The 27,395-nt window shown below is 40.8% G+C and overlaps 1 protein-coding gene across 1 annotated transcript in view; it reads left to right on the top strand.

The window, feature by feature from the left end:
• Window positions 1–27,395, top strand: part of ALPK3 (alpha kinase 3) — a 105,906-nt gene that overhangs the window by 55,019 nt on the left and 23,492 nt on the right. Inside the window, exons 6-9 of the mRNA XM_075208409.1 lie at window positions 2,218–2,343; window positions 2,835–4,926; window positions 20,599–20,746; window positions 22,408–22,535. Coding sequence (XP_075064510.1) covers window positions 2,218–2,343; window positions 2,835–4,926; window positions 20,599–20,746; window positions 22,408–22,535 — 2,494 coding nt within the window. The remainder of the gene's footprint in view (window positions 1–2,217; window positions 2,344–2,834; window positions 4,927–20,598; window positions 20,747–22,407; window positions 22,536–27,395) is intronic.

The following is a 27,395-nucleotide window of genomic DNA, read 5'->3' as shown; positions in this document are numbered from 1 at the left end:
GACCATTTTAGAAACATTGCACATGAGAAAATTATTATATGTAAAACTGCTTTATTTCATGTTCAAATTAATTAATTTAGGAGAGATAAAGCCTCTTTTTTAGAGTTGGATGCAAGTGCATTTGAGTTGTATAAAAATCAATTTTGCCGCACTGCTCATGCGCAAAAAGATGTGTCCGAGTTGCAAGTACCTTTGCCTTGGACCACCCTACGTCTGGAGATAGTGTGCACATGCAAGTGTAGCACATCTCCTGAACATGTATCATAGTTAGTTGAATTTACAGATATGTGTCTTAGGAGGCATATCTTGTCTGTCCAAAAGGTCTGGGTAGGAGATGAGTGCCGATGAGGACAACAAAAAAAGTGCCAGCATGCCCAAGCAGTTCATTTAATTTAATGGCAACTCTATTCTGAAGGCTGGAATAAAATGCAGACCCGCAAATCTCTGGTGATGTTACAGTACAGACACTAAAATCTCTGGTGGCTTTCTCATGCAGACCTCCACTTAGCCAAGTCACTGGTGGCTTTATAATGCAAACCACCCCACATCTCTGGTGGTTTTACTATAAAAGTCCAAATCTCTGGTGAATTTACTATACAGACCCCAGCTCTATAGTGGCTTTGTAATGCAGACTCCCCACTACATATCTCTGGTGGCTTTATAATGTAGACCCCAGATCTCTGGTGGTGACCCTTCCTGCAGTCCAATGCTTACCCTCGTGGTGACAGGCAGCTGTCAGTATGTGCACATCTCTGGTTCCTGATTAATGTGACAATGATGGAGAAAAAAGGAATTTTATAGGTTAACAATAAAAGCAGTAGGAGAATTAGAATGGGCGGTATGTCATATCACTGCATACACCCCCACTCCGACCACTGTGTGTATATGTGTGTGTATATATGTGTATGTGTACATAAATGTATTTATATGTGTGTGTATATGTATATGTGTATATATGTATGCATGTATGTATGTATATGTGTATAAAAATGCTGGTCCTTAAAGGATCCAAAACCATAATACAGGTGCACCTTTTAGATATAAAGTACAAAATGAAAGAGTGCAGTAGTGCAGTATAGTATAAATAACTTGTTTCCTAATGTAATTATTGTGATTGATTATTGCTTCTGCCCAGAGCAAAGTAGTGTGAAACAATGATGCAGGAAGCCACCCTATGTAAGGGGTATGGCTTCCCGCATTGGTATGAAACTATTTTTGTAGAAAACATAATTGTTCAATTTCATTATGTCAGTCCCTTTTTTATGAGTAATCAATAAGAAGAGTAATTATCAGGGAAAAATTTAATAATAGTTATTACTGTTATTAAATGAATGAATAAAAATGTCTAATCATCTGCTAAAATTTGCAATAAAAATAAAATCATAGTCCATTAATTTGGCACTTATATAAACTGCCTCTATACTTTGTTCAAGCACAATACAATCCCACTTTTACTACAACCGAGACTAGAGGATGGACAGAAAGTTGATGAGCTTCATTTTGAATGTGTTGAGCTTTAGGTATTTGTTGGGCACCCTCAGCTGCCAGGCCCCATAGCAGATGCTTCCCCTACTAACCCAGTAAATATATTAAAGATCCTCTCTACTACCAGTGAGTTGGACAAAAAACAAGGGTCTGTCGCCATAGGGAGATTTATAGAAAGTTAACTAGGTGTTATCAGGTGTAGGCGTCAGGATAGGTATGAATCCCATTTGCCTGTGCTTTTTGAGAATAAGAAAGAAGGGGGAAAAATAGGGTCCCATTAGTTCCTGCAAGAACCATAATCTGTAAGTTATGTATAAAGAATTCTAGTTGACAGAAATGAGGTGAGACACAGCATGGCTGGGCCACATATCAAAATTTGGGAGAGGGCCTGGACATGCCTGTCTACTCTTATGGAGCCTCCGCTCTTTGGAGTTTCACTCTGCTTGCGCCAGAAGAGCAGAACCAGGACCTCTTGAGGTTGGACAGGCCCCCTCACCTCTGATCCTTGTATCTGCTGCACCCTTTTATTGATGGTGGTTCTGCTACTATTATAAAAATAGTCCTTTGCATGTGTGCTTTACGGTTCTTTTGTCTTGTCGGTGGAAATAAGAGATTTTTTTTCATAGATTGTACAATATTTGTACCTCCTAAAACTTTAATCATACTGCTAATTTTATTTTTAAGTTTTGACAATAAATTATTATACTTATGTTACAATGCTTTATTCATCAGGAGAAGACCCGGACAGAGACACTCCAGAAACTGCAGAATTTAGAAATTGAATATATGGCGTTGCATAAAGCATATGCACTACTGCAGAAGCAGCTTGAAATCAGCCAGAAAGCAGAGGCACAGAAGGTAGTGTTTAAAGGAATCCTTTCATAAAAATGTCATAATGGTCAAATGGTTATTATAAATAAAACTATATTTTGTTATTTTTTTACAGCTAAGCATCGATTTTTTTTCTTCAATGCATTATTTATGTTAAGATGTTATTATCTTAGATAATCTGGCATTTGATACAAAGCGTAAGAGAGCAATATGTATAGGAGCAAAGAGTTCTTAATTTATTGATTGGAAAAGAAATACATGCAATGCTGCCATAAGTATTTGTAAAGAGACAATCATTCTAATTTTAGGGTTGTTGTTTTTTTTTCTTTGCAAAATTACTTTTCTTTAAAATTACATTATATTTGCATTTTAAATAAATATAGCTTAACATATATGTTTTTGAACAGATGGGGCACACGTTTCTAATCTTTTGATTGTGTATGAATGTAGGTTCTACATTATGACAGATGTTATGTTATAAAATTCTCTAAAGCATTGAGTATTTATTTGTCTTCCAGAAAAGTGAAGCTTTAAAAGTTGTAGAATCCACTGAACAAAAGCTAATGGATGCCACTGAAACAAAGGATATGAAAACACAAGAAAAAACAGAGGACAAGTTGATTAAATGCTCAAGTTCACCAGTACCAGTATATATGATTACAGACAATTCTACAAAATCAGAAGTGATACCTGTTTTGGACACTGTAATTCAAGGTGAACAAATGGAAACTCTTCAAATGAATGAAGTTATTCCATCACTTACACCTTCCCATTCTCCAGTGTCCTCCATGGAGTGCAGTTCAGAGGAACGTGTGAAAAGTGTACATGACAACCAACAAATGGAAAACGTTGTATCTGAACCTATTGCAGATTCAAGGGAGATCAAGGATGTAGAAAGTGATGAAGTTAAGGTCAGGGAGTTTTCTAATGACAGCTCGACAGAACATGTCAATATTGCAGGTATTTTATCCAGTGAAGTTGAAATGATGGAGGATGTGAAGGATGTGAAAGAAAAGGAAGATCATATTGAAGTCTCTAGAATATTTGATAAACCAATATTAGAAGACACATCTGTTGTTTCCTTAAGTGGAACAACAAATACATCAGAGGAAGTGAAAGCAATGGTAGCAGAAAAAGAATCAAATAATTTAACTAGTGATGTATTACAAGATGTACAGATTCAAGTAAACACAGAAATGTCTGAAAATGTCCTGGATATTATTCTTCCTTGTGAGAAGTCATCAAATTTATCAGTATCAAGTGATCAAAATCAGTCTGTGGCAACTCTTCTTCGTGATGTGAAAAAAGCTTTGGAGTCAGGAGTGACCAATAATGGGGAAAGTTCTGAAGACTCTAGTTCTTTGCACTCTCCAATGGCTATACCACAAGTTGAAGATCATTATGAAGCAGACCTAATGATACCTTTGCCACACAAAGAAGAGAAAGGCAGCCAAGAGCTTGTAGCACCAGAAGCTAAAAGCATAGATGTAATAGAGAAGCAGTCTGAGGCTGACCTATCTACAGTTAAGCATTCTGTAACTTCACAGATAGATAGCCAGCAAAATATTCAAGATAATATGTCAAAACAACAAGAAAAGCAAGATCACAGTTTGGTAACGACTCTGAAGAATTCTTTGTTGATGTTGTTACACATAAAAACAGCAGATGTTGCTGATCAAAAGCCAGATGAAAAGGGTAAAAAAAATGTGCGAGATACCGATCTACAATCACCTGAAAGAACCTTAAGTCCACCAAGTTCCATGAAAATGTATGAATCTGGTAAAGATAGTGACTCCCCACAGAGCGCAGAGAGTATGCATTCCAGTTCCACATCAGGTAAACTGACCCCAACTTCAGAGGAAGATATGGTTCAGAATGTGGATTCTTTGCCAACAAGTCCAACCATTCCTAGAATGACTGAATCCTCAAAGAAAGGAAACATAATAGCTCAAGTAGAAAGTGCGCCATTGAGTCCGATCACCTCCAGGAAGAGTTCAAAAGGCATACATGAAGGAACCATCTTAAGCAAGGAAGATCTAAGTTTTAGTCCATCCACTTCAAGAAGAATAGCAGCTAAAATAGCTTCAGGTACAGATTCTACTACTGTTTTAGCTGTACCTTCTATAGTAGTTGGTAGTCTACCCTCTGAAAAAACACTTGGAAACATGCATTTCGACTCTCAAAGAGACAGCAACCGCAAATGGAGGTCTACTGAAAATTTAGCTCTAATCCCTTCAGCAACACCAGAGGAGTTGGCTTCTGGTGCACGTCGTAAAATATATCTATCCAAGTCTAAACAATTGGATGATGAAGAGACTGGAAGCACAGGTTCTCTTTCTCCTCCCTCTAGAAAAGAGAGCCCCAATGTGTCTCCAGGACTATCTAGAAGAAGTAACTCCCTCTTGGCAACTCAATCTCCACCCGTTGAAAGACGTTCTCCTGGTACAATCCGAAGGATGGCAGTACTGGACGTTCCAAAGATATATGAAGAAACAGTAGATAAAGAGAAGACTTCAGATTCTGGTCCGCAGGAGACAAAAGATTTTAATGTTTCTTCTAAAGAAGATGCACAGTCTACGGAAACTAAAAAAGTCAACGACCCTTATAAAGGTGAGGTAATAAATTATTAATTGGAACAATATAACTGGTCTTATAGTTTCTATGACATAAGAGGTAACAGTATAGAGCAGTCAGTAGAGATAACTTAAAACAAAATTAGCAAATTGCTAGTTTCTAATAATCACTTCTAATTGCAGATAAGTTTGCAACTTCCTGGTATCTGTCTAATGTATGATCAGAAACATCTATTCATAAGAATTGAGGATTAAGCCAAATTTTATGAAGGGTTGTATTTATTTTAGTTCATCTTTTGTTACTACTGATTTGGTTTTCAAATTAACTGAATACATTTTGTCATATTGTGAATATATCACTTATTACATAACACTATTGTGGATAGAAAAGAACGGACAATGTCTCACAAGATGTACATTTTTTCTCCAGGTGAAAGCAGTGGTTTTCATTTATAGATAATTTCCTCTTGAAATGATTCACAGACTGCTGTAAAATGCTGTTTGCAGCATATATGAGGGGTGTTACTTCCCAGGCTCTTACAGCAAATCTGGATCTCTCTGGTGTAACGGATGCCTGTGAGGATCCTTGTTCTCTTGTTCGTGACTATAATAGGAATGTTATGGCCGCATTGGACATTGTGGCTCCTGAAGAAGAGGGGTTGCAGACGAATGGCAATGGTGGAAGACTTGCATGGCAGAGGATAAGCTAAATCTAATCAAGCATAATAAGGAATACCAATCCACAATCACCTGTTAGAAGTATGAGTTCATATGAAGTGAGATTGTGGCAGCAAACAGACCAGCTCAGATTTTCTGTACAGTGGAGAGGCTTTGTAAACCAGCATGTCTACAGCCTGATGCAACCAAATCCCAGTCTAGGTGCAATAATTTTGCAATCTTCTTTGCTGATAAGGTATCCTTCATCCAGACTGGAATCCCAACAGTGCCATCAAATGAGTGAAAAGGTTACAAGCTTGCAAATGTGGACTATCTAGTCTTTTCAACTAGCTTTGACCCTCTGAATGGAGAAGACATTGTTGAAGTTACCTTAAGGTTGCATCACACCACATGTGATCTGGACCCAGCCTCCACAAACCTTCTAATAGAGTGTACTGATGTAATTGGTCCAGTATTTACCAGAATAGTACATCACTCTTTGCACACAGGCATTTTTCCTGAACCACTAAAGGAAGCAGTTGTTAGGCCTTTTCTAAAATAAACCTTCTTTAGATCAAGACTTTATAACTGCAGTCCGGTATCAAACCTTCTATTTCTAGGGAAGGTCATTGAGAAAGTGGTTGCAGCCCAACTGGAAAACTTGTCTGTCAACCGACAGTATTTATGATCCATTCCAGACAGGATCCAGGAGACAACATAGTACTCAAATAGCCCGGGTACGTGTGCTTAATGATCTTAATCAATGTTAATCCTCCTGTACCTCTCTGCATCATTTAATTCAGTGGAACATGAGATTCTAATATAGGACAAGAAGAATTTCTGTGGACTGGATCCATAGCTGGTACAAATCGTTTCTCACTGGCAGGTCACAGGGAATGTCTTCAGGAGTATACTCATCTGCACTATTTCACATGTTATGCAACATTCCACAGGATTTAATCCTGACCTGCTTGCTATTTGCAGTATAAAGTACATGCTACCACTGGTAAATAAACAGACGTCAAGGTCTGGACTACCACTGCTATGCAGACGATACTCAACTGTACCTGTCCTATGGTTCAGAACCCAATCTTAAATAGCTGTTTACCTGAGCTCCAGGAGTCAATTATTGCCAGCTGACTGAGATTAAATCCTGATAATACAGAGGTTCTTGTTATTTGATATTGACCTCCTATCATATGATTGCAGCTGGGAGAACCAAATGGGCTTTAACTTGGAGGTGTGGAATCTTGTTGGTGTACTTGATTATGGCTTGACATTTAAATATTAGTTTTCAGTCATGATCAAACTTTATTTTTCCATCCATTATTTTTCCATCCAAAGAACATAGCCAGAATCAAGCAGTTGATTCTCTCATAAGATCTGTCCACACTCATACTTGCAGTTGTGCCCTCATGCTTGGACTACTGCAATGCATTCTGGGTCTCCCAGAAAAAGCACTGCACTACTTGCAGCTGGTTCAACATGCAGCAGCCAGGCATTTAACTAACCAGTCCCTTTCCTGCCACATAATGTATTTCTCCATTCCTTTCACTGTCTGTCTGTACTGTTTTGAGATAGGTCTATTGACATTCAAAGCCCTAGATAACCAGTGTTCTATATTCTTGAAGTAGCTTCTGATTTCCTATATTCCCACTCAGTCACTATGCTCTGCAGATGAAGGACTACTAACAGTACCTAGAATCTCCCATACTTAATGTGGGTCTCAAGATTTTAGCTTTTTTACTCTCTCTCTGGAATTCAATGTCTTATACAATCCACAAGGCCCTCACTCTACAAATCTTCAAAAATAGACAAAGGACTTACCTGTTTAGTCAAGCATTTCAATAATGTCCCTTCATTTTCTGTACTCTATTAATCCTTCATATGTTTATTTTGTAGCGCTTGTTGTTTAATCTGCAAATGTAAAGCGCTTTTAGTCCTACTGGGAGAAAAGCACTATATAAATAAAATTATTATTATTTTATTAATCCATTTAAGGAAATAAGTATTTCACATAATTTAATGTGATTTGCCCTACATCTGCTATATAAAAATCCATTCAAAAAATGCTCAGATGTTATGTCAGGTGCTCAGGTATTATGCAGAAATAATAACGTGTTTTTGTTCAGGCCTCAATTTCCAAATAATGATGTCACACAGAGCAACAAAAGAGTATTAGGAGCGTATAACAGGAATCTAGGATCTACATAGACTGTCATGCATACTTGCCTACGCTCCCAGAAAGTCCTGGAGACTCCTGAATTTCAGGTAGTTCTCCTGTACCCCTGGGAGAGCAGGCCTTTCCCTAGTGGCCTTGATGACACCCTTCACCGCAAATGATGTCATTTTGGACACACACCCCGATGATACGATCGCTGCATTGCGGCTTGGGAAGCTAAAATAATGAGGTTTGCATGCTGCGCCCCCATGCTCTTGCCACTCAACATTCCTTCCGAGAGATCCTGGAAGGGGAGAGTTAAAACGTTTTCAAGTATGCTACGATATGAGGGACTTGCTAATATTAAACACTTTTGTAGCTACACTAATGGCTTTTGTAACCTGGTGTGTTATTCGAATGTGTGTAGACTCTAGGCTACAGTCACAGCTCCACATAGCTATATCAGCTTTACGTGATAGAGGGAGGCATTGCTTAAAATTAGCTTCAAAACACTACAATTTGTAGCTCTATGTGACACCCTTAGTGTGGGTCTGTTTTTATTTGAAAGTCTATTTATTTTGAAAATCATAAATATTATTTCATATTAGGTTAGATACAGGGGCGGATCTAGACAATAACTTCACCCCGGGCGATTTTAGGGGGGTGATTTAGGCCCCACCCCCTTTCTGATGTCTAAGGCTGCCGGCGGCTGCACAGTATGTGCAGGTCCGTTCAGCAGTGGCAGGTTGCTGCCCGCAGCCGGGCAGCACACTGTCACTGCTGAACGGACCTGCACAGTGTGCAGCTGTCGGCAGCAAGCCCCTGCTAGGGGGGGGGGCGATCGCCCCGATCGCCCCCCCCCTGGATCCGCCACTGGTTTGATATGAAACTTAAGCGAACACCATCTTATTTTTTATAAATAATACAAAATTTAATATATTCATGAATGCAGATGAGCATTCCTTAGTCTTCATACATGTAACAGCTATGAGGCACATTGTCTTTTCTATTTATAGATGCATAATATTGAGAATTGACATGGAAGTTGGTATTCATAGGATCTTTGATAACGTAGCACCCTCATTGACAATCATTTACTTTAATGTACACAGAAAGGTAGGGACTCTATTGAGGTATTGCCCTGTAAATCATTATCTGCCTGTAGGTTGCACAGCAGCAGCCATAACTAACAACAGATTGGAACCATAATACTGGTTTGAAAAATTTAACAATCAACAGTCTGAGTAGAGTAGATTTCTATACATGTGTGAAAAATGTAAGGCTATCAGATGGAGATTAACAATAAGGGAAGTGACCACCTGGAAAAATAAGAGAAGTAAGTTATAGTCAGATCACTGTTATCTTTCAGTTATTTTATTGTCCTCGTGTTTCCTTTTGTGTCACACCACCTAAAATATTCAGTTTTCTAATTTAGCACAATCCTATTCTATTTTTATTGACTTTTTACTTTCATACATTATTTTTGACACTTATTTATATAATGACAGCATGCGCTGCAGCAGTTTAAAATTGAGAAAACCAGAGTAGAAATAATAAGACTGGATGTTAAACAGACAAAGAAATAAGACGGCTTCCAAGCTTACAATTAGAGATGAGCGGTTTGCATTCTGTCTAAATGTGACAGATTCGGGTTTGGGGGATCAGAGGCGGTTTCTTGTGCCAAATTCAGATATCAAAACGAGGCAAAACGTAATTTCTGGGAAAATGTCAGATATCACAAGTTTTGCATCGATATCTTTTGTATTATAACTGTCCCTCCTGTTCTCATCTGTCATTTTAGAACAGACAGCATGTAGGGAGGATGTTGGTTGTAGTGTTCTGCTCTGAAAATCGCAGGGTTAGACAGATTGAAATATGCAATTTAGATAACAAGCAAGCTGTCATGTTACTGCAGTTTTATTTGTCTAGAGATCAGTCTGCTAGAATTGTTTGCTGCTGATCAATAGGGTGTCAGAGAGTTTAGACTGAGTAGTGGCTACTAGTTGTTAGTAATAATATTATAGTATACTATTATATAAATACAGGTATAGATATCTGAACTATACTAGTATTTAATGGATAAATACAGGGAGCTATATGACTGTGAGCAGCACACACCAAAAAACAAATACTAAATCGATTTCTTGCTTTTAAAATACTAAGTGTTTGAAGCTAAAACCAATTTTGTGAGGGGCAGTATCGGTGAGTGTGATATCTGAAGTATTTAGTCGAGAAAAATAGGGTGCTGTGCTATATAACATTGAGCGCAGGGCCGGACTGGGAGTAAAAATCAGCCCTGGCATTTCAAGCATACAGGCCCATCTCTGTTGATGAGCAGGACAAAATCGTGTGCCGCTGTGCAGCAGCGGCGCCGTCAGGGGCGTGGCCAACGTGGGGCATTGATACATACATTATAATAAAACATTACATTTATCAGGCCCTCCCTATCATGCCACCCCCCACCCCAGAAACACATTACAACACCCCCAGCCCACTGTACTTATCTATGCTTCTGATGCTGCTGACATCCATCAGAGTGTGAACTTCCTGTAGAGTGAGCAGGGAAGCTCTTTGTCTCACAAGATTAATAAATCTCATGAGACTTAGAGCTCCTCGGCTTCCTCTGCAGGCTGTGTCCTATCCAGGGACTGGGAGTAGCTATCCGCTCCCTCCTGCTAACCAGAGCTGGATTAAGGCTCACGGGGCCCTAGGCACTTAAGACAGGGGGCTACTATGATGTAATATGGTTATTAGACATTTTCAACAAATACACAGGCAATACTGTGAGCACTACTGTTAGGTGCACACAGTTCTGCCTTCACAAGCAGTACAATGTGAAGTAGGACATACCTCCCAACTGTCCTTGTAGTCACACCAAATCCTGACTAAGCGGGACAGTCACCCACCAAATTCAGGACAGTTGGCAGACTGTCCTGGTCTCTCCTACCTGTCTTGTCATTGTCACCACTTGTGGCTGCTGGTGTCTTTAGATCAGTGGCTGCTTGTCTGGATCCTGGAATGTTGGAGGCCCTATTAGGAAAAAAAAATGGGTACATGAAATTTAGAAAACTCCAACCAGCATCGGTGTTAAATCAATATAGCACCCACGTTTTAAATTTAGGCCTCACTCCAGCCCCAACATTAAAATAATAGTATTCACATTTGATAAATACATCTATTTCCCTACAATTAGCCCTGACATTAAATAGTATATACATTTAATAAATATACCTATTTCCCTACAACCAGCCCCAAACACTAAATTAATAGTATTCCCATTTAATAAGTTAACCTATTTCCCTCCCTCCAAACAACCCCAGCAAGAAATTAAATAGCATTTATGTTTAATAAAAATAACCATTTCCCACAACCATCTCAGGCATTAAATAATTCATAATCACATTCAATAAATATACCTCATTTTCCCCAAGCAGCCCCACATTCACTTAATAGCACACATTATAGTCATATACTGTCCCCCACACACATTATAGTCATATACTGTCCCCCACACACATTACACAGTCATATACTGTCCCCCACACACATTACAGTCATATACTGTCCCCCACACACATTACAGTCATATACTGTCCCCCACACACATTAGAGTCATATACTGTCCCCCACACACATTACAGTCATATACTGTCGTCCCCCCACACACATTGGCCATTTTTATTGTCCCCCTCCTACAGTCATTGCCCCCTGCAGACATTTTCACCCCCCCCTTCCCCCTGCAGACATTTTCACTCACCCCCCTTTCCCCTGCATACATTGTCACTCACCCCCCCTTTCCCCTGCATACATTGTCACTCACCCCCCCTTTTCCATGCATACATTGTCACTCACCCCCCTTTCCCCTGCATACATTGTCACTCACCCCCCCTTTCCCCTGCATACATTGTCACCCACCCCCCTCTTCCCCCTGCAGACATTTTCTTCCCCCAGCAGAAATCACTTCTCCCGTGCAGTAATTTTTAGTTATTGCCACCCCAGCCCCCCTCTGCAGTACCTGTCACTATCCCCTGGACGGATTAGAAAGAAAAACAGCGCACCAACTTACCGAAGGCTCCTGGGCGGCTGCGTCGGCGCGATGTGACGTCATCGCGTGGCCGTGCGGAAGTTTGAAAAAAAAAAAAAGAGAAAGAATTGCGGGACTGGAAGCGCAGGGACCGGACCGGCCCATGCAGCCATCGGCCCTTCTGGCAAATGCCAGAAGTGCCAGATGGCCAGTCCGGCCCTGATTGAGCCCCCCCAAAAAAGGATATATTTCGTAAATTCTTTCTTTAAAAATTCCAAGTGTTTTTCTACCAGTCATAGCAATTGTTGTTGTGAGTGGCAGTCAGTGACATCTTGTTGATTAAGCTGATAAAAACCACGGTGTTGGCAGGGCCATCTTAACAACATTATGGGCCCCCAGGCAAAGCAGTGCACCGGGGCCCCTAGAAATAGATATAGATGTATACAGATACAGATATAGATATAGATATATAGAGATAGAGATAGATAGATGTACTTGCTCAGTGACCATTGTAGTTTTTTTTTGCAGGTTTTTTCTTTTGCAGGAATATTTATTCTCATTAAGAGCCGTGCCTATGGGGCCCCCGGGCAGCTGCCCATCGTGCCCAATGGAAAAGATGGCCCTGGGTGTTGGTGGAGTGTGAGCAGCGGCACCCCTAAAAAAGTATAAAAATGTATTTTTTAAGAACCAACTGTCTAAATTTCAATTATATAATTGTGGAGCAGTGTTAAAATAATTGCAAGGCAATTCACTTATTTCCCTGTCTTATTTGCGTTCACCTGTTGTGGTTGCAGCTACAGGTGACTCCAAATTCAAGTAGTATTACTCCTCTTGCCAATGACAACCATGAATCATTCTAATGATTAGCAGATTCCTAGTACAAATGTTGGCAGTAGTCGTATGTTTTCGACCTTTACCAGTAAAAAAAGGTCACGCGGGAACAAAGTGTAGGTAAGCACCCTCACAATTACAACATTGTTTGTCAATCTCAAAGAAAACATCAGCTCTTGATGTAACAATGATAATTAAGAGAGAATTTTCTGATGAATGAAGTGATTTGTCCAAAAAAAAAGTTAAATAGCTAACATTCCATATACGACCCTCAGTGGCAAGACAAGGCTCAGATCATGCCCACTTTTTGCAAGTAAGGGTCTTGCCACTGCTGGTACTGGTACACATACTATAATGCCCAATACAAAAGATAGTGCCCAACATGGTCATGCATCTTCCTTAACTTTCCATGCACCACCATCTCACTCAGAGTGTAGGTCTGTTATACTGAGACTTCCAATGCAGCCAATTCAGTGCCTAAAAATAACACAGAGGAACAACTTGGGCACTCACAGAATCCTGGAGGAAAGTTTAAGGAGGATATTGACAAGTGCTATATGTGAGTCTGACGTTTCAGATTCTGACACTGTCATTGTAGCTTTCTTCCACAATTTCTCAACCATTTGGAAATGTGAGGATTAGTAATGATTTAGACATAAAAATTGAGGATGTAACTTGGAACTTGCAAATGTGAAAGAGGATGAGGGGGATAATTGTGGATCTGAAAATGAATGTGTTGTAGTTGCATGAGATAATGAGGAGGATGACGATGATTGTGTAGAGCTAAGACAACCACCAGTGGTACCACCTCATGCCCATTATAAGCGCATTATCATGCCAGGGCATAAGATGAAAAAAAGCACCTCTTCTGTTTTAAAATATTTTTATCCCAACCCAGACATTGTCAAGACAGATGGTTTGGGCAACCAAATTTGCATCTATTCCATCTCAATGTCATGCTGTCTATCTAATTATCTCTGCTTCTTACTGTTGCTTCACTGTCAATTATGGATGCCCTCTGACATTCAAAATGTATTGTGTGTGTGGTCTTTCAACATTTTGATTATGGGTAAATGCCAGTTTTGTCTATCATCATCAACATTTATTTATATAGCGCCATCAAATTACTTAGCAATTTACAATTCGGTATCTACTTGTCTAAATGTCTACTGATGCCGCTAACTATCTAAAGAACTCTTTCTTATTTCCTCTATACTTTCCGTGAGGCATGCTGTGTAACATTCAAAATCTATATTGTGCCTAGTCTTTCAAGTTTTTTTTATTATGGGTAAAGCCCACCATCGTCTATCTAAATGTCTAATTATGCTGCTGTCAATTTAATGATTTCTTCTTCAGATCTTCTAGCATCAGTGTCTATGATGGATGCCCTCTGATGTTCAAAATGTATTGTGTGCATAGTATTTAATTTTTTTTATTATGAATGCAGCCCACCTTCAGTGACCTCTTCTTATTTCTTGTCGCTTGACTATCAGTTATGGATGTCCTCTGAAGTTCAAATTTTATTTTGTGCATAGTCTTTCAACTTTTATATTACATATATAGCCCACCTTCATCTTTCTACTGTCTAAATGTCTAATGATGCTGCCGTCAGTTTATTGATCTCTTCTTCAGGTCTTGTACCTTCATAATCAATTATGGATGCCCTCTACTGTTAAAAAATGTATTGTGTTCGTAGTCTGTCAACTTTTTTTATTATGGGTAAAGCCCGCCATCATCTTTCTACTTGTCTATATGTCTAATGATGCTGTGGTCAGTTTAATTACCTATTTTTCAGGTCTTGTAGCATCAGCTTCTATGATGGATTCCCTGTAATGTTCAAAATGTTTTGTGTGCGTAGTCTTTCATGTTTTTTATTATGGGTAAAACTCACCTTCATCTATCTAAATATCTAATTATGCTGCTGTCAGTTTATTGACCTCTTCTTCAGATCTTGTAGCTTCACAGTTATAGATACCCTTTACCATTAAAAATTTATTGTGTGTATAGTCTTTTAATTTTTCTTTTATGGGTAAAGCCCACCTTCGTCTTTCTATTTGTCTAAATGTCTAATTAATCTGCTGTCAAATGAATGACTTTTTTCTTCAGGTCTTGTAGCATCAGTTTCAATGATAGATGCCCTCTACCATTAAAAAAGTATAATGTGTGTGTAGTCTTTCAACTTTTTTATTATGGGCAAAACCCACCTTCGTCTATTTATGCTGCTGTTAGTTTAATGACCTCTTCAGATCTTGTAGCTTCACAATCAATTATAGATGCCGTCTGCCATTAAACATTTATTGTGTCCATAGTTTTTCAACTTTTCTAGTATGGGTAAAGCCCACCTTCATCTTTCTACTTGTCTAAATGCCTAATGATGCTGCTGTCAGTTTAATGACCTCTTATTCAGGTCTTGTAGCTTCATAATCAATTATGGATGCCCTCGACCATTAAAAATATATTGTGTTCCAAGTCTTTCAACTTTTTTTATTATGGGTAAAGCCCACCATCATCTTTCTACTTGTCTAAGTGTCTAATGATGCTGTTTGATTATTGGCTTCCTTTTCAGGTCTTGAAACTTGACTATCAATTATAGATGCCCTCTGAAGTTCAAAATTTATTTTGTGCATAGTCTTTCAACTTTTTTATTATGGGTACAGCCCATGTTCGTCTTTCTACTTGTCTAAACGTCTAATGATGCTGCTGTCAGTTTAATGATATATTCTTTAGGTCTTGTAGCATCAGTAGCATCAGTGTCTATAATGGATATCCTCTAATTTTTAACTAAGTGTGCAGTCTTTCAAGTTTTAATCATGGGTAAAGCCCACCTTCATCGAACTAATTGTCTAATTATGCTGTTGTCAGTTTAATGATCTGCTTTTCAGGTCTTGTAGCTTGATTTGTTAATTATGGATGCCCCCTAACATTAAAAATGTATTGTGTGCCTACTCTTTAAATTTGTTTATTCTTGGTGCAGTCCACCTTCTTCTATTTACTTGTCTAAATATCTTCTGTTGCTGCTGACCGTCTAATGACCCCTTATTCTTACAACCGGTGTCAATATGTTGGAAAAACTGAGGAATGTCATTTTCAGCATTCAGCGTCTGCATGTAAACAATTTATGCATACTGCTGTGCCACTATGTTTCATAGTGATTGTATCTTTTATTAAATTGTCATGTGTTCGTGCCGCTGCTCTGTCACTAATTTTAGCCAGCTAGCTTACTGCAGCCTTTGGTCAAAATTGATGAAAACTTGGACAGTTGTGAAGAGATCATTAGAAAATAGACTGTAAATGAATGTTAATGCTATAAATAATGTAGGAGCTAAAACAGCCCCAAATCCCGCAATTTTACATATTTTTGACAATTTCTAATTAAATCCAGATCCAAAACCAAAACTTTTCAGAATTTTTGAGCAAAACTAGAACTAAAACCAAAACACACGGAAGTTTTATAATCCGAACCAAAGCACAGGGGTTCACGCACATCTCTACTTATAATCAATAGAAAATTGAGTTTATATATGAGGCTAAGTGTCTCAATTTGCATACTGGAATAGCCAGATTATAAGTGAAAGATGTTTAGTGGGGCTATATTATCCAGTCATACACCAGTGTTGGTTATTTGTGTATAGAAAGAGAATAAATGTAAGATAGGAATTAACTGGTTATTGAGTAGAATAGTCTAAGTATATTAATAAGGTGGTTTAAGAATTTGATAAGCTTGCCTAAAGAGGATAACTTAAAGGTTTGGAGGCTAGGCCTCTATTCCACCTAAGCCCCTGCACCACCATGGTCCTATCTAGGCCTCTCTACATTATGGCCTCAGTATGTTGCAGAGCACTGCACCACAGTGAACTCCATTATGCCTATTTTTGTTTCCATTTGCTCTTTTTGTCTCTCATCATCACCTCCCTTTAGAATGTAAGCTTTCACACACAGGGTCCTCTACTCTATATCTCATGTTTGTACTCTACGTCTCATATCTGCCCATTCTCTATACTCAACCCCCCTCACCCCGGGATCTCCTGGAGGTCAACATTGAAAAGTTGGCAAATATGGATAGCAGTGTGTGTGTGTATTTGTATGTGCATGTATATATATATATATAAATATATATATATATATATATATATATATATAATACATACACACACACACACACACAATATGGACCGGATTCATCAAGGCATGTGTCTGCCGGTTTTCATTGTATCATTCGCAAAATCACTCTGCACATGCCCAGACCCGGGAGATACGTCCGTGAATACAGCCCTGTCCGCTGCGTGTTCACACGCAAAGGACACTTACTACAGCCTACAATTTCGGGGAGTAAACTGGGCGGGGAAGGGGCAATTTGCCATATTCAGTGTACAGTAGGGACATGCCACACTCAAGAGCATGCAATCACGTCTGAATCCAGCTCTGGGCGTCTCAAAATTACTTGTTTTCCCACCGTATCTCTTGCTGCAGCTAAGGAGACAGTCTATATGTTAACAGCAATTAGATGGCTGTATATAGGGTTAATTGTGTAATAAGTCATCTTATAGTGTCCATATAATGTAACACTCCCTTTAGACAAGGCGGCTGCTTTCCTTACCAGTAGATCGGGTGGTAAGTCTGATGGGTTTAGGGCTTGATTAAGGGTCCTCTGGCCGCCCTAACCTGTAGTGCCCCCCCCCCCATACCCCCAATGTATAGTTATATAGGAATAATCCTAAATAGGAATGTTCAGGAGTATTCTCCAGCATTCAAATTTAGACAGATTGTGCCATTGTCTCTTATCTGTTCTTGCTCTTCTCTCTTGCTTGTTCTTGCAGTTTTGAAGTCTTCTAGCTGGCTTCTGGAGAGTTCTGTTTTGAAAATGCAAAAAATGTATTATAATGCAAAATGTTAACAACCCCTGAATGATTAGGCTATTTAGTTCAAACAAAACACTCCTTATCCCCCCCTGCGGCTAATTTTCTCTAACCGCCCCCCCCCCCCACACACACACACACCCCTGCAGCTATTTTCCCCCTCCCTTCAGGGGCAGGGGCAGGGTATGCTTAGTCAAGTCTCGTGAGATATGGAAATCTCACGAGACTTGACTCGGAGCTCCGTGGCTGCACTGACAGGCAGCTAACAGCATGGGAGTTGCTGTCAGGCTGCATAGCGGCAGTCGGGGCCGCCCCCCTTTGGACCAGGGGTGGCCCCATGCCAGGCAGCCACGGAGCGCAGCATTTAAAGAAAAAAAATAAAAAATGAAATGCCGGCAGCACAGCGCGCCCCCTGGGATCCAGCACCCCAGGCTGCAGCCTGATCATCGTAATGGTTGATCAAGCCCTGGATGGGTTGGTAAAATCTAAGAAGACAGGGGAAGAAGGAAAAAGGGCACTTGATAGTGTAGTAGCCTAAAACAAACCAGTTGTTAGTCATATGTGTACTGGATATAAATAATGGTAAGGCATATCTGTACATAAATCCCAAGATCTTCAGGGAATGCTATGTTGATAAACTCCAGTCATATTTGCTAAAAGAAAACACCAAAGAAAGTGCAGTATTATCTATAAACCGTGAGTGATTAGTTTATATCACAACTAATATATATGTGAGTACCAGAATTAAATAATATATGTGCTTATATGTTATGGTTCCTCCTGCTGCAATATACTGCACTATTTTGAAAAAGCATATGGTGTACTAATTTTTTGGCACAATAATTTAATAAAAAGTACACATACCAATTTTATATATTTTATATGAAATTTAAATTATATATATATGTGTGTGTATATGTGTGTGTGACGAACACACTAAAAAAAAAAGGAGAGTTTACTTACCTTTTCTCTAGCTGGTCCGCGCCTTCTTCACGCAGGGGCGGAGTGATGCATTCTGGGAGGGGAGGGGGGCGCCGGGAAAGAACTTTATTCACACTGTCTGTCTGACAGACAGTGTGATACTTCACAGATGCCCCGCGGACACTGAAAAACAGCGGCGGCACCCCGCCGCCGCTGCAACCCTCTCCTGAGCCGCTGACTAGATTAGAAAATCTAGTCAGCGGCGCCCTGCAGGTCCCGGCGCCCTAGGCAACTGCCTAAGGTTGCCTAATGGGAGCGCCGGGCCTGCTTCCTGCTGCTGTTATGTGAGTTCAGTCTATGGGTCAGCATGGTTTGGGGCTTTTAAACAAACCGGTAGAATTGAGATTTTGTGAATTTGAGTGTATCGGCTGCTTGTGCCAACAAACCAGTTGTGACAAGTATTCAAGCTTCCAAATTTGTATCCAGTGCAGTCTTTCCAAAGTCCTCATGGGCTTTTTGCAAGTCCTGTTGTTGATGTTGGAGATCCTGAATTCTGGTGCACTATGGTCCACTATGTCTTGGTATGGAGACTGGGTGTTCTCCACTTCAAACAAGTGGGTGACCTAGTTGTTGGCACCTAGTGAAAAGCTTTTGTGGAGATGAAAATGTGTAATGGAAGTCATGGCATACACTTCCTCCACGCTGTGTTAAAATCCTCCAAGCACTGTAATCTGGATTATTTTGCCCATATATCTGCAGGGAATGGAGTTCACTCCACCCGTCAGGAGCTGTCCTCAATGGGGTTCCTGCGGTGAGCTTAACTCCCCTTTGCCTCTCTATTCAGCTGTCTCTCCCTGTTTTGGGCGGCGTGTCCACTGTAGTGTTAGTTAGAGGGGAGAGGTGTTGTTCTTCCCCTCCAAATCTCATATCTACATCTGTCTGTTTAGAATCCATAGAACTAGAATCCATAGAACTACTGTCCTAACTGGGTAGATTCTTCACAACACTATAAACAGAAACAAGCTCCAGGATTGTGAAGATTGACTGTCTGATTATAACCTGTAGAGCTGGGATCAATCTGCATTTGTACAGACTGCAACAAAATATAGAGGAGCTCTATATACATTAGTCCACTTTGCTTAACTGTAAATGTATTAAACTGATATATAAACTATATTGTATGTATGATCTATTATGTACATTGTGACTGTGATTGCAAGAGAGCCCATTGCTCAAAACCTCCTGTTTCAACGGACAATTTCTGACTAAATGTCAAATACTTTCCTCACAAATAACACAGGGGCTGATTCCTGGGAATTTGCTCCCACCCATCATTGGCGTGTCTCTCTCCCCTATATGGGCACCCAAAACACAGGCCTGGGCTGTGGGCAGCGGGTCCTGCCATCTCGTTGGGCTTATAATTGCACTAGGGGCATCTCTTGGGTTAGGGGCAATAAATCTCCTAAATCTTGGGAGACCCAAAACACAGCAGCCTGCTGTGGATAGAAATCCAGGCTAAACTGAGGTTTCCACTTTTGTACTGACTTCAGGTCTGGCTGTATATTTATTGAAGTGGAACTTCTTTGCTGGCACCTAATAAGAAGCCTTCTTGGAGATGAAAATGTGTAACAGAAGTGACATCATGCACTTCATCCATGTGTTCTGTTTCAACTTTCTGAGCCTTGTGATCTGTGTGATCAGCGCTGTCAAACTATTGTCTGCCATCCTGTCCCTCCTGTTGCCTTCCTTGTCTGTAGTTCTCACGCTACCTGTTCCGCCTGCGCTCCCTCTCCCTCTCTGCCTCCACCACATAGTCCTCTGCAGCGGTGAGTCACACCACCTCAGTGGTGCACCGTTCAGTGACAGAGGGCTCTCTCAGTTTAGTTATCGTAAATCAATTGTATCCTGTATCCCAACTGTATCTATGGATATTACTTCATAAAATAAGAAAAATAAAAATGGAGTCCTAAAGGAATTGAAGTTTCACTTAAAATGTGATTGCTTGGTGCACACTATTTTTCCCGTTACAATATAGCTGGATGAGTATGTAATATGTGGCACTTAACCTCATGTATCAAACTCCTATTTTCCTATAGATAGCCTGTGAGCAGGGCCCAATTACCTCTTTTTTTGATCTGTTAATACCCAGTCTTATTTTATTACTCTTTGTTTCCTATTGTAAAGCACTGCAGAGTATGCTGATGATTTATAAATAATAATAATAATAAAAAACTAAAATCTCTTGTGTTTCTCTTTAAGCTCCACAGGTGATACGGAAGACACGAGTAGAACAATTTTCTGATGCATCTGGGAATTTAAAACTGTGGTGCCAGTTCTTCAATATATTAAGTGACTCATATATAACCTGGTACAAAGATGATGTTCAAGTGGCAAAAGTAAAGAGATGGTAATTCTTGCATATTGACAATAGTATGTGTTTCTCCTAGTGGCAGTAAATAGGTGCTGAACATTAGCAAAAATAATAATGCAAAATACTGTTCACGTGTATGTGGTTTTCAAACATATGAAAACCCTTTGAAAGATACAATACAGGGATCTCTATAGCACCATGTGTATGTTCACATTGACAGGTATTTCTTTCCCAAAAGCATTATATTGTATTTCTGCCATTCATCCCAGTGTATGGATTCCTGATCAACATATGAAAAGTAGATATACATAGGGTTCTATTTATGAAGCAGAGAAAAGCCCTGTCTCGCTGCTTCGGCAATATTTGCTAGGTAAATCACAGCGATAATAGATTTTCTATCGCTGCAGAAGGAGGAAATAGAAAATCTTGGTTATCGCCACATACTACTAAATAGGCCTGTTTATGTTCACTTAGAAATACATAGACAAGTACACACCCTAAAGGGAGTTCAAGTTTTCAATTATTTAGAATATTAATGCACCGTGAAAGCGAATTTGTCCCACCCTGCACTATTAACGGGTTAGATATGTAAAATAAGTATCCACTTTTGGCCGATCCCACTCCTTATGCCCAAACTCTTGCAGTAAATAGAGTTGAGACCCTGCAGAGACCTACTGATACCTGAAACCAGAAGCCTGATCACGTTGCTTGTCTGAAGGCAGCCGTTGCAGTGTATATAACAGGAAGACTCTTTCCAATCTGCTTCAATACATGTTATATTCAATTATTACATAAGACTGGGTCAAGTGAGTCCTCCTGCTGGGTAAAATATAGCAACAGCTTTCAAAAAGTTGTGTGGTCTGGCTCCCAGTTTCAGATAACAGTAGCCTCTAGATGAGGAGGGCAGGATATAAAGAAAGAAGCTGTCTAAAAGTGGACACCCCTTTAGGTCATTCGTGACTTTTACATATTATTAAAACTGAAATCTCAAAGCTATCTAATGTGGCACAGGGTTTGGTGTTGAAACAGATTGGTTGGCTGAGGGGCACAGAGGACTCAGTGGATCAGAGCACTTAAAATGTTTAATTATAATAAAGGATAATTATAAAAATTTTAACAGTATAATCATTAATAAAATCATTAAATACATAAATTATGATGCTTTTAACGTGTAATGTACATTCAATGTGTTTATATAGTTAGTCTTCCTTTGCTATCTAGTGGCACACATACGGGTAGTGTTTAATACAAAGACTATGCTGTGACAGTCATCACTATCAGTCGGTACTTACACCTGCTCTGTAGCTGGTGCAAATGACAGAGCTATGAAAAAACATACTTAATAAAAACCCAGGACTTGAATGGATCACATCTGCGTTGGTACGCCCTTACTGTACATTCCCTATGTTCATCCACCCCTTCAGGTCATAGGTAGTGTCATTTGCGTTCAGGCATGAATTGCATGCAGTTGCATTCATTGGCATAAGGTCTGTTTCTGAGCATGCACAGAGCTATTTTACACAAGACACGTTACACACAGGGACTTGCGCCCGAACATGAATCAGGTCCTCTGCACTGCAAATTCAGTCTGTTACTGTGGTGAGTACAGTAATTACGAGTATACACTTCCATACTTTGAGTCTCATGGTAGAAAGTTGCTGTATAAGATTTACCGCTCACACTTTTTTCTTGTTTAGTTCTGGAGATGAAGGACAGGTGGCTCTTGCGATTGTACAAGCCTCCGTGAAAGACTGTGGTGTGTATCAGTGCACCATCCAGAATGACTATGGGTCTGATTCAACAGACTGCCTTTTCAGCTCAGAGGGTAAGTGGTTTCTATATCAGTTGAGTATTTAAAATTATGTATATATCTGTAACAGTAATATCAAATTATGGCCTCCAGTACTGGTAAAGCTCAATATTGTCATCAGTGGTAGTAATGCCCAATTTCATCAATAGCAGAAGCCCCCGGATCATGTTACTGATAGCAGTCACCAGTAGTAGACATACCCAATGGATATACACTTGTCATGTAGCTGAATTTGTATGATTTCTTTTTAAAATTTAAATATAGAAAATAAAAAAGACACTCCCAAAGATATGGGCTACAGAGCGGGGTAAGAGAGCCACCTGTTGAGCAAAAGAGATTTATCCAACTGTAGAGTTAATTTATGAAATGCACAAAAACTGAGACACAAAATCAGTCCCACTATCCCCGAGATTTGCACAAGTGCGCTAGACTTCTGGATAAAAAAGTACTTTTCATTTAGTGGAGCAAGATTATTGAAATAAGATAAAAGGGTGGAGAGGTTGCATTTTTAGTGGTGTTCCTTGTTGTGCTGAAGGATATATGGTCATTTCCAGTCTCCAAATGCACTTGAACTTTAAACTAGCTATCACACATCGCCCCAACACAAGGGGCCCTCTCACCTGCCAAATGTGGAGATCCCCGCTGGCGCCAAGCGCCTCGTCCATCCGATGGCGGCGGCCATCTTGATTCCGGGTCTGCACATGTGTAGACCCGTCCTGTCCGATGGAACTCCTCTTCTCTGCTCCCACTCGTCCAACCTGTCATCACCTCACTATTTAAGACACCTGGGCCAACACCCAGTTGCCTGTTCTTTGTATGTCTAACCCAGGGGTGTCCAACCTTTTAGCTTCCCTGGGCCACATTGGAAGACGACGAGTTGGTTTGGGCCGCACATAAGATACACTAACAATAACGATAGCTGATCATCCAAAAAACCATAGAAAACATAGTTAACATATATATATGAGAAAAAAAGTAATTATATATATATATATATATATCACTTTTTTTCAAATCCCCCTATACTTACCTTTCAATCGCCCTGTTCAAAAAATCCTCTCTAGTTATTATACTATAAACACTTTTTGTATTGTTTCGATGCAATATCAATAAAGTGCATTTAAGCCAGGCATTGTATATCAGGGTGCCCTGACCAGGCCTGCGGTACCTGACATATACATCACTATGACGCCAAATTGTGACCTGTTTTGCTAATTACACCACTATGTTAGTTAAGGGATAATAACTTATAATGGGCCAAAGAGAATAATATATAATGCCCCATTAGTATTACAAGTAGAAGTATGTAGCAGGGAAATAAGGTCCATGATGCTCCAGGACCAGGTGACTTTTATTCACTGGTCAGCATCCCTTTAAATAATAAAAAGAATCCCCCTTAACTTACCTTTTAAACGGCTTGTTCTCCTGTCCTCTTCTCTTCTTTTCTCTAATTCTGTGCTGCTGATTGTTCTTCTCGTGCGGGTGACTCCTCTGTGCAGCGCTCCGCAATGGATGTTGGGCGTGATGACATCACGCCCGACATTCACTGCGAGCACCGCACCGAGGAGGAGACAAGGGAGGGAGCCGGAGTACCAGCTGACGTGACCGCGTGACCGCAAGGTAAGTATTTTCTTTTCTTTTTTTTGCAGGATTTTCTTTTTCCATTAACAGTGCTGCCCCCTTGCCACAACCAAAACTCCTTCTGGGCCACATTTACAGGCGTGCTGGGCCGCATGCGGGCCGCAGGTTGGACAACCCTGGTCTAACCTGACTGTGTAAAGACTTGGCTTCCTGGCTCCAGCTTACCTGTTCCTATATCTCTGCATGACTGACTGAGCCGTGCTCATTCCTGGATTTCAACTCAGAGTTACCATCATTTCCAGCATCTCAGCTCAGCTGCACCAGTGTGTCTAATCTACAGTTCTCAGCTCACAGAGCTCTTTTACCTGTTCCTGTATTTCTGCATGTCTGACTCAGCTCTGCTTATTCCTGGATATCAGCTCACAGACTTTACCATCCTTTCCAGCATCTCATCTCTGCTGTTCAGTGTGACTAATCTACAAGACCTCTGCTCACTGAGTCCTCCTACCTGTACCTGTACTTCTGCTAACCCAGGAACCATATTCCCTGCCGTGAATCATGACAGTAACAACAGGCCCTAAAGTATATATATAAAAAAAACAAAAAAAACATGACAGATGCCTCAGTGAAGGATATGCTCCAGCATTTAGTTGGAAGATTGGAGCAACATGAAAATACACAACTACAAGTACTACAGTGTCTTCAGACCCGTTCCGTTCACCTTGATAACTTTCAGGCTGCACGTCCTCCAGTTCCTGCGCCACCTGCAGTTGAGTCTATTGCCCAGCAGGCCTCTCCTGCGTCTCCCTCTACGCTTAGACTTTCCACACCTTCCAAGTTTGACGGCGACCCTAAAACCTGTTGTGGATTTTTGAATCTATGTCTGATTCAGTTCGAGATCCAACCTCATAATTTCCCTACTGGCAGGATGAAAGTCGCTTACATCATCTCACTGTTGACGGGACCAGCCTTGGCCTGAGCTTCACCCTTGTGGGAGAGAAACAATTTACTTCTTAGTGACTGCTCTGCCTTCTTATCTTCATTTCGGAGGATTTGTGATGAGCCTGGACGTGTTGCCTCTGCGGCCACTAGCATTCTGAGACTCCACCAAGGGACCCATTCTGTGGCCCAATACGGGATTAAGTTCCAAACACTCTCTTCAGCTCCAGTGGAACAATGAGGCTCTAGTGGCAGGGACTTTCCGATCGGATGAAAGATGTTCTGGCCCCTCAAAAGTTACCTTACACCCTGGATGCCCTCACATCCCTTTGTAACTGGGTAGATCTATGATTCGCGAGAGAAGGCGAAGGGACAACCTTTGCATCTGTTGCGCAGAATCCAGGCATCATCTCAATTCATGTCCAAAGAAGTTGGAAAACGCCAAACCCTAATCTGCTCTCGGGAGGTCAGGTTGGGGACATCCAAATCCTCCCCTATTTCTGGTTTCTGCTCAATTCCTGTTTCCGTACAGTCTGCTTCTATCAAGTTTAACTCTTCAGCCTTATTGGCTCCGGAGCAGCTGGAAACTTCATTTCCCATTCCTTGGTCCCTCGGAGGTCATTGCCTACAGTATTTTTAAAGATTCCTATTATCATAACTGCCATCGATGGTTCTCGGCTCCCCAATGGGACCATTTATATACAAACAAAACCAGTCACCCTTCGAATTGGAGCACTGCTCTCTGAACAGATCTCGTTCCTTGTACTGCCTCAAACAACAATCTCCACATATGGATTGGAACTCTTCTCAAGTTCTGGCTTGGGGTCCCTCTTGCCACTCTCATTGTCTGGCTCAGGTCAAACCGCTCCATGTGTCTACAGTGTCAACGTGCTCTCCTCCTCCAGCACTACCTCCTCAATACTCCTCGTTTTCTGACGTCTTTGACAAGGGACCCTCCGAGTTTCTCCCGCCTCATCATCCCTGGGTTTGTCCAATTGATCTCCTTCTGGAAAAGACCCCCCCCAAGGGACGTGTTTATTCTCTCTTCCTGCCTGAGACACAAGCCATGTCCACCTACATTCGGGAGAACCTACAACGTGACTTTACTCGGCCTTCTACCTCCCCCGCTGGGGCAGGTTTCTTTTTTGTAAAAAAAAAAGGATGGAACCTTAAGACCTTGTATAGACTACCGCGGTTTGAATTCCATCCCTGTAATGAATCGCTATCCTATCCCCCTAATCTTCAGAGATTTGCTCAAATTCTCAGCCCTCCCTCCGACCCAAGTTCCTGCTCTGGACACCCTCCAGTGCGAGAACGTCTAAGCTTTATAAACGATTTGCTGATAAGAGACGACAGGTGGTTCCTGCAATCAAAGTGGGAGACAGGGTATGGCTATCTACCCGGAACATTCGTCTCAAAGTACTGTCAATGAAATTTGCTCCACGTTTCATCGGTCCTTACAAAGTCCTACGAGTGATTAACCCTGTCTGCTTCAAGCTACAACTTCCTGCATCTCTCCGTATCTTCAATACATTTCGTGCCTTTCATCATCAACAGATTCTCTTCTGTTTCTCCATTGCCTCCTCCACACAAGCTTCTACAAGAAGAAGAGTTCGAGAGCACCCAAATTCTGGATGCAAAAATGGTCTCAGAACAAGATTAAATACCTAATGGATTAGAAACTCTTTGGCCCTGAAGAACGGTCATGGGTCGCTGCTTCAGATATCCATGCTCCAACTCTTTTATGGAAATTCCACTCTAAAACTCTTCAGAAGAACTCTCCTAGGTGTCCAGTGGCCACCTTTAAAAGGGGGGGTACTATCACATATTGCCCCAACACAAGGCGCTCGATACTCTCACCTGCCAAATGTGGGGATCCCCACCGGCGCCGGGCGCCGCGTCCGTCCGATGGTGGCGGCCATCTTGATTCCGGGTCTGCACATGTGTAGACCCGTCCTGTCCGATGGAACTCCTCCTCTCTGCTCCCACTCGTCCAACCTGTCATCACCTCACTATTTAAGACACCTGGGCCAACACCCAGTTGCCTGTTCTTTGTTTGTCTACCCTGACTGTGTGAAGACTTGCTCCCTGGCTCCAGCTTACCTGTTCCTGTATCTCTGCATTATTGACTGAGCCCTGCTCATTCCTGGATATCAACTCACAGAGTTACCATCCTCTCCAGCACTTCAGCTGCACCTGTGTGTCTAATGATCTACAGTTCTCAGCTCACAGAGCTCTCCTATCGGTTCCTGTATTTCTGCACGTCTGACTCAGCTCTGCTCATTCCTGGTTATCAGCTCACAGAGCCTACCATCCTTTCCAGCATCTCATCTCTGCTGTTCAGTGTGACTAATC

This window comes from Mixophyes fleayi, chromosome 4 (genome assembly GCF_038048845.1).
Source record: "Mixophyes fleayi isolate aMixFle1 chromosome 4, aMixFle1.hap1, whole genome shotgun sequence".
Taxonomy (NCBI): domain Eukaryota; kingdom Metazoa; phylum Chordata; class Amphibia; order Anura; family Limnodynastidae; genus Mixophyes; species Mixophyes fleayi.
The sequence above is the reverse complement of the archived record's forward strand: the minus strand, read 5'-3'. Positions and strand labels throughout refer to the sequence as shown.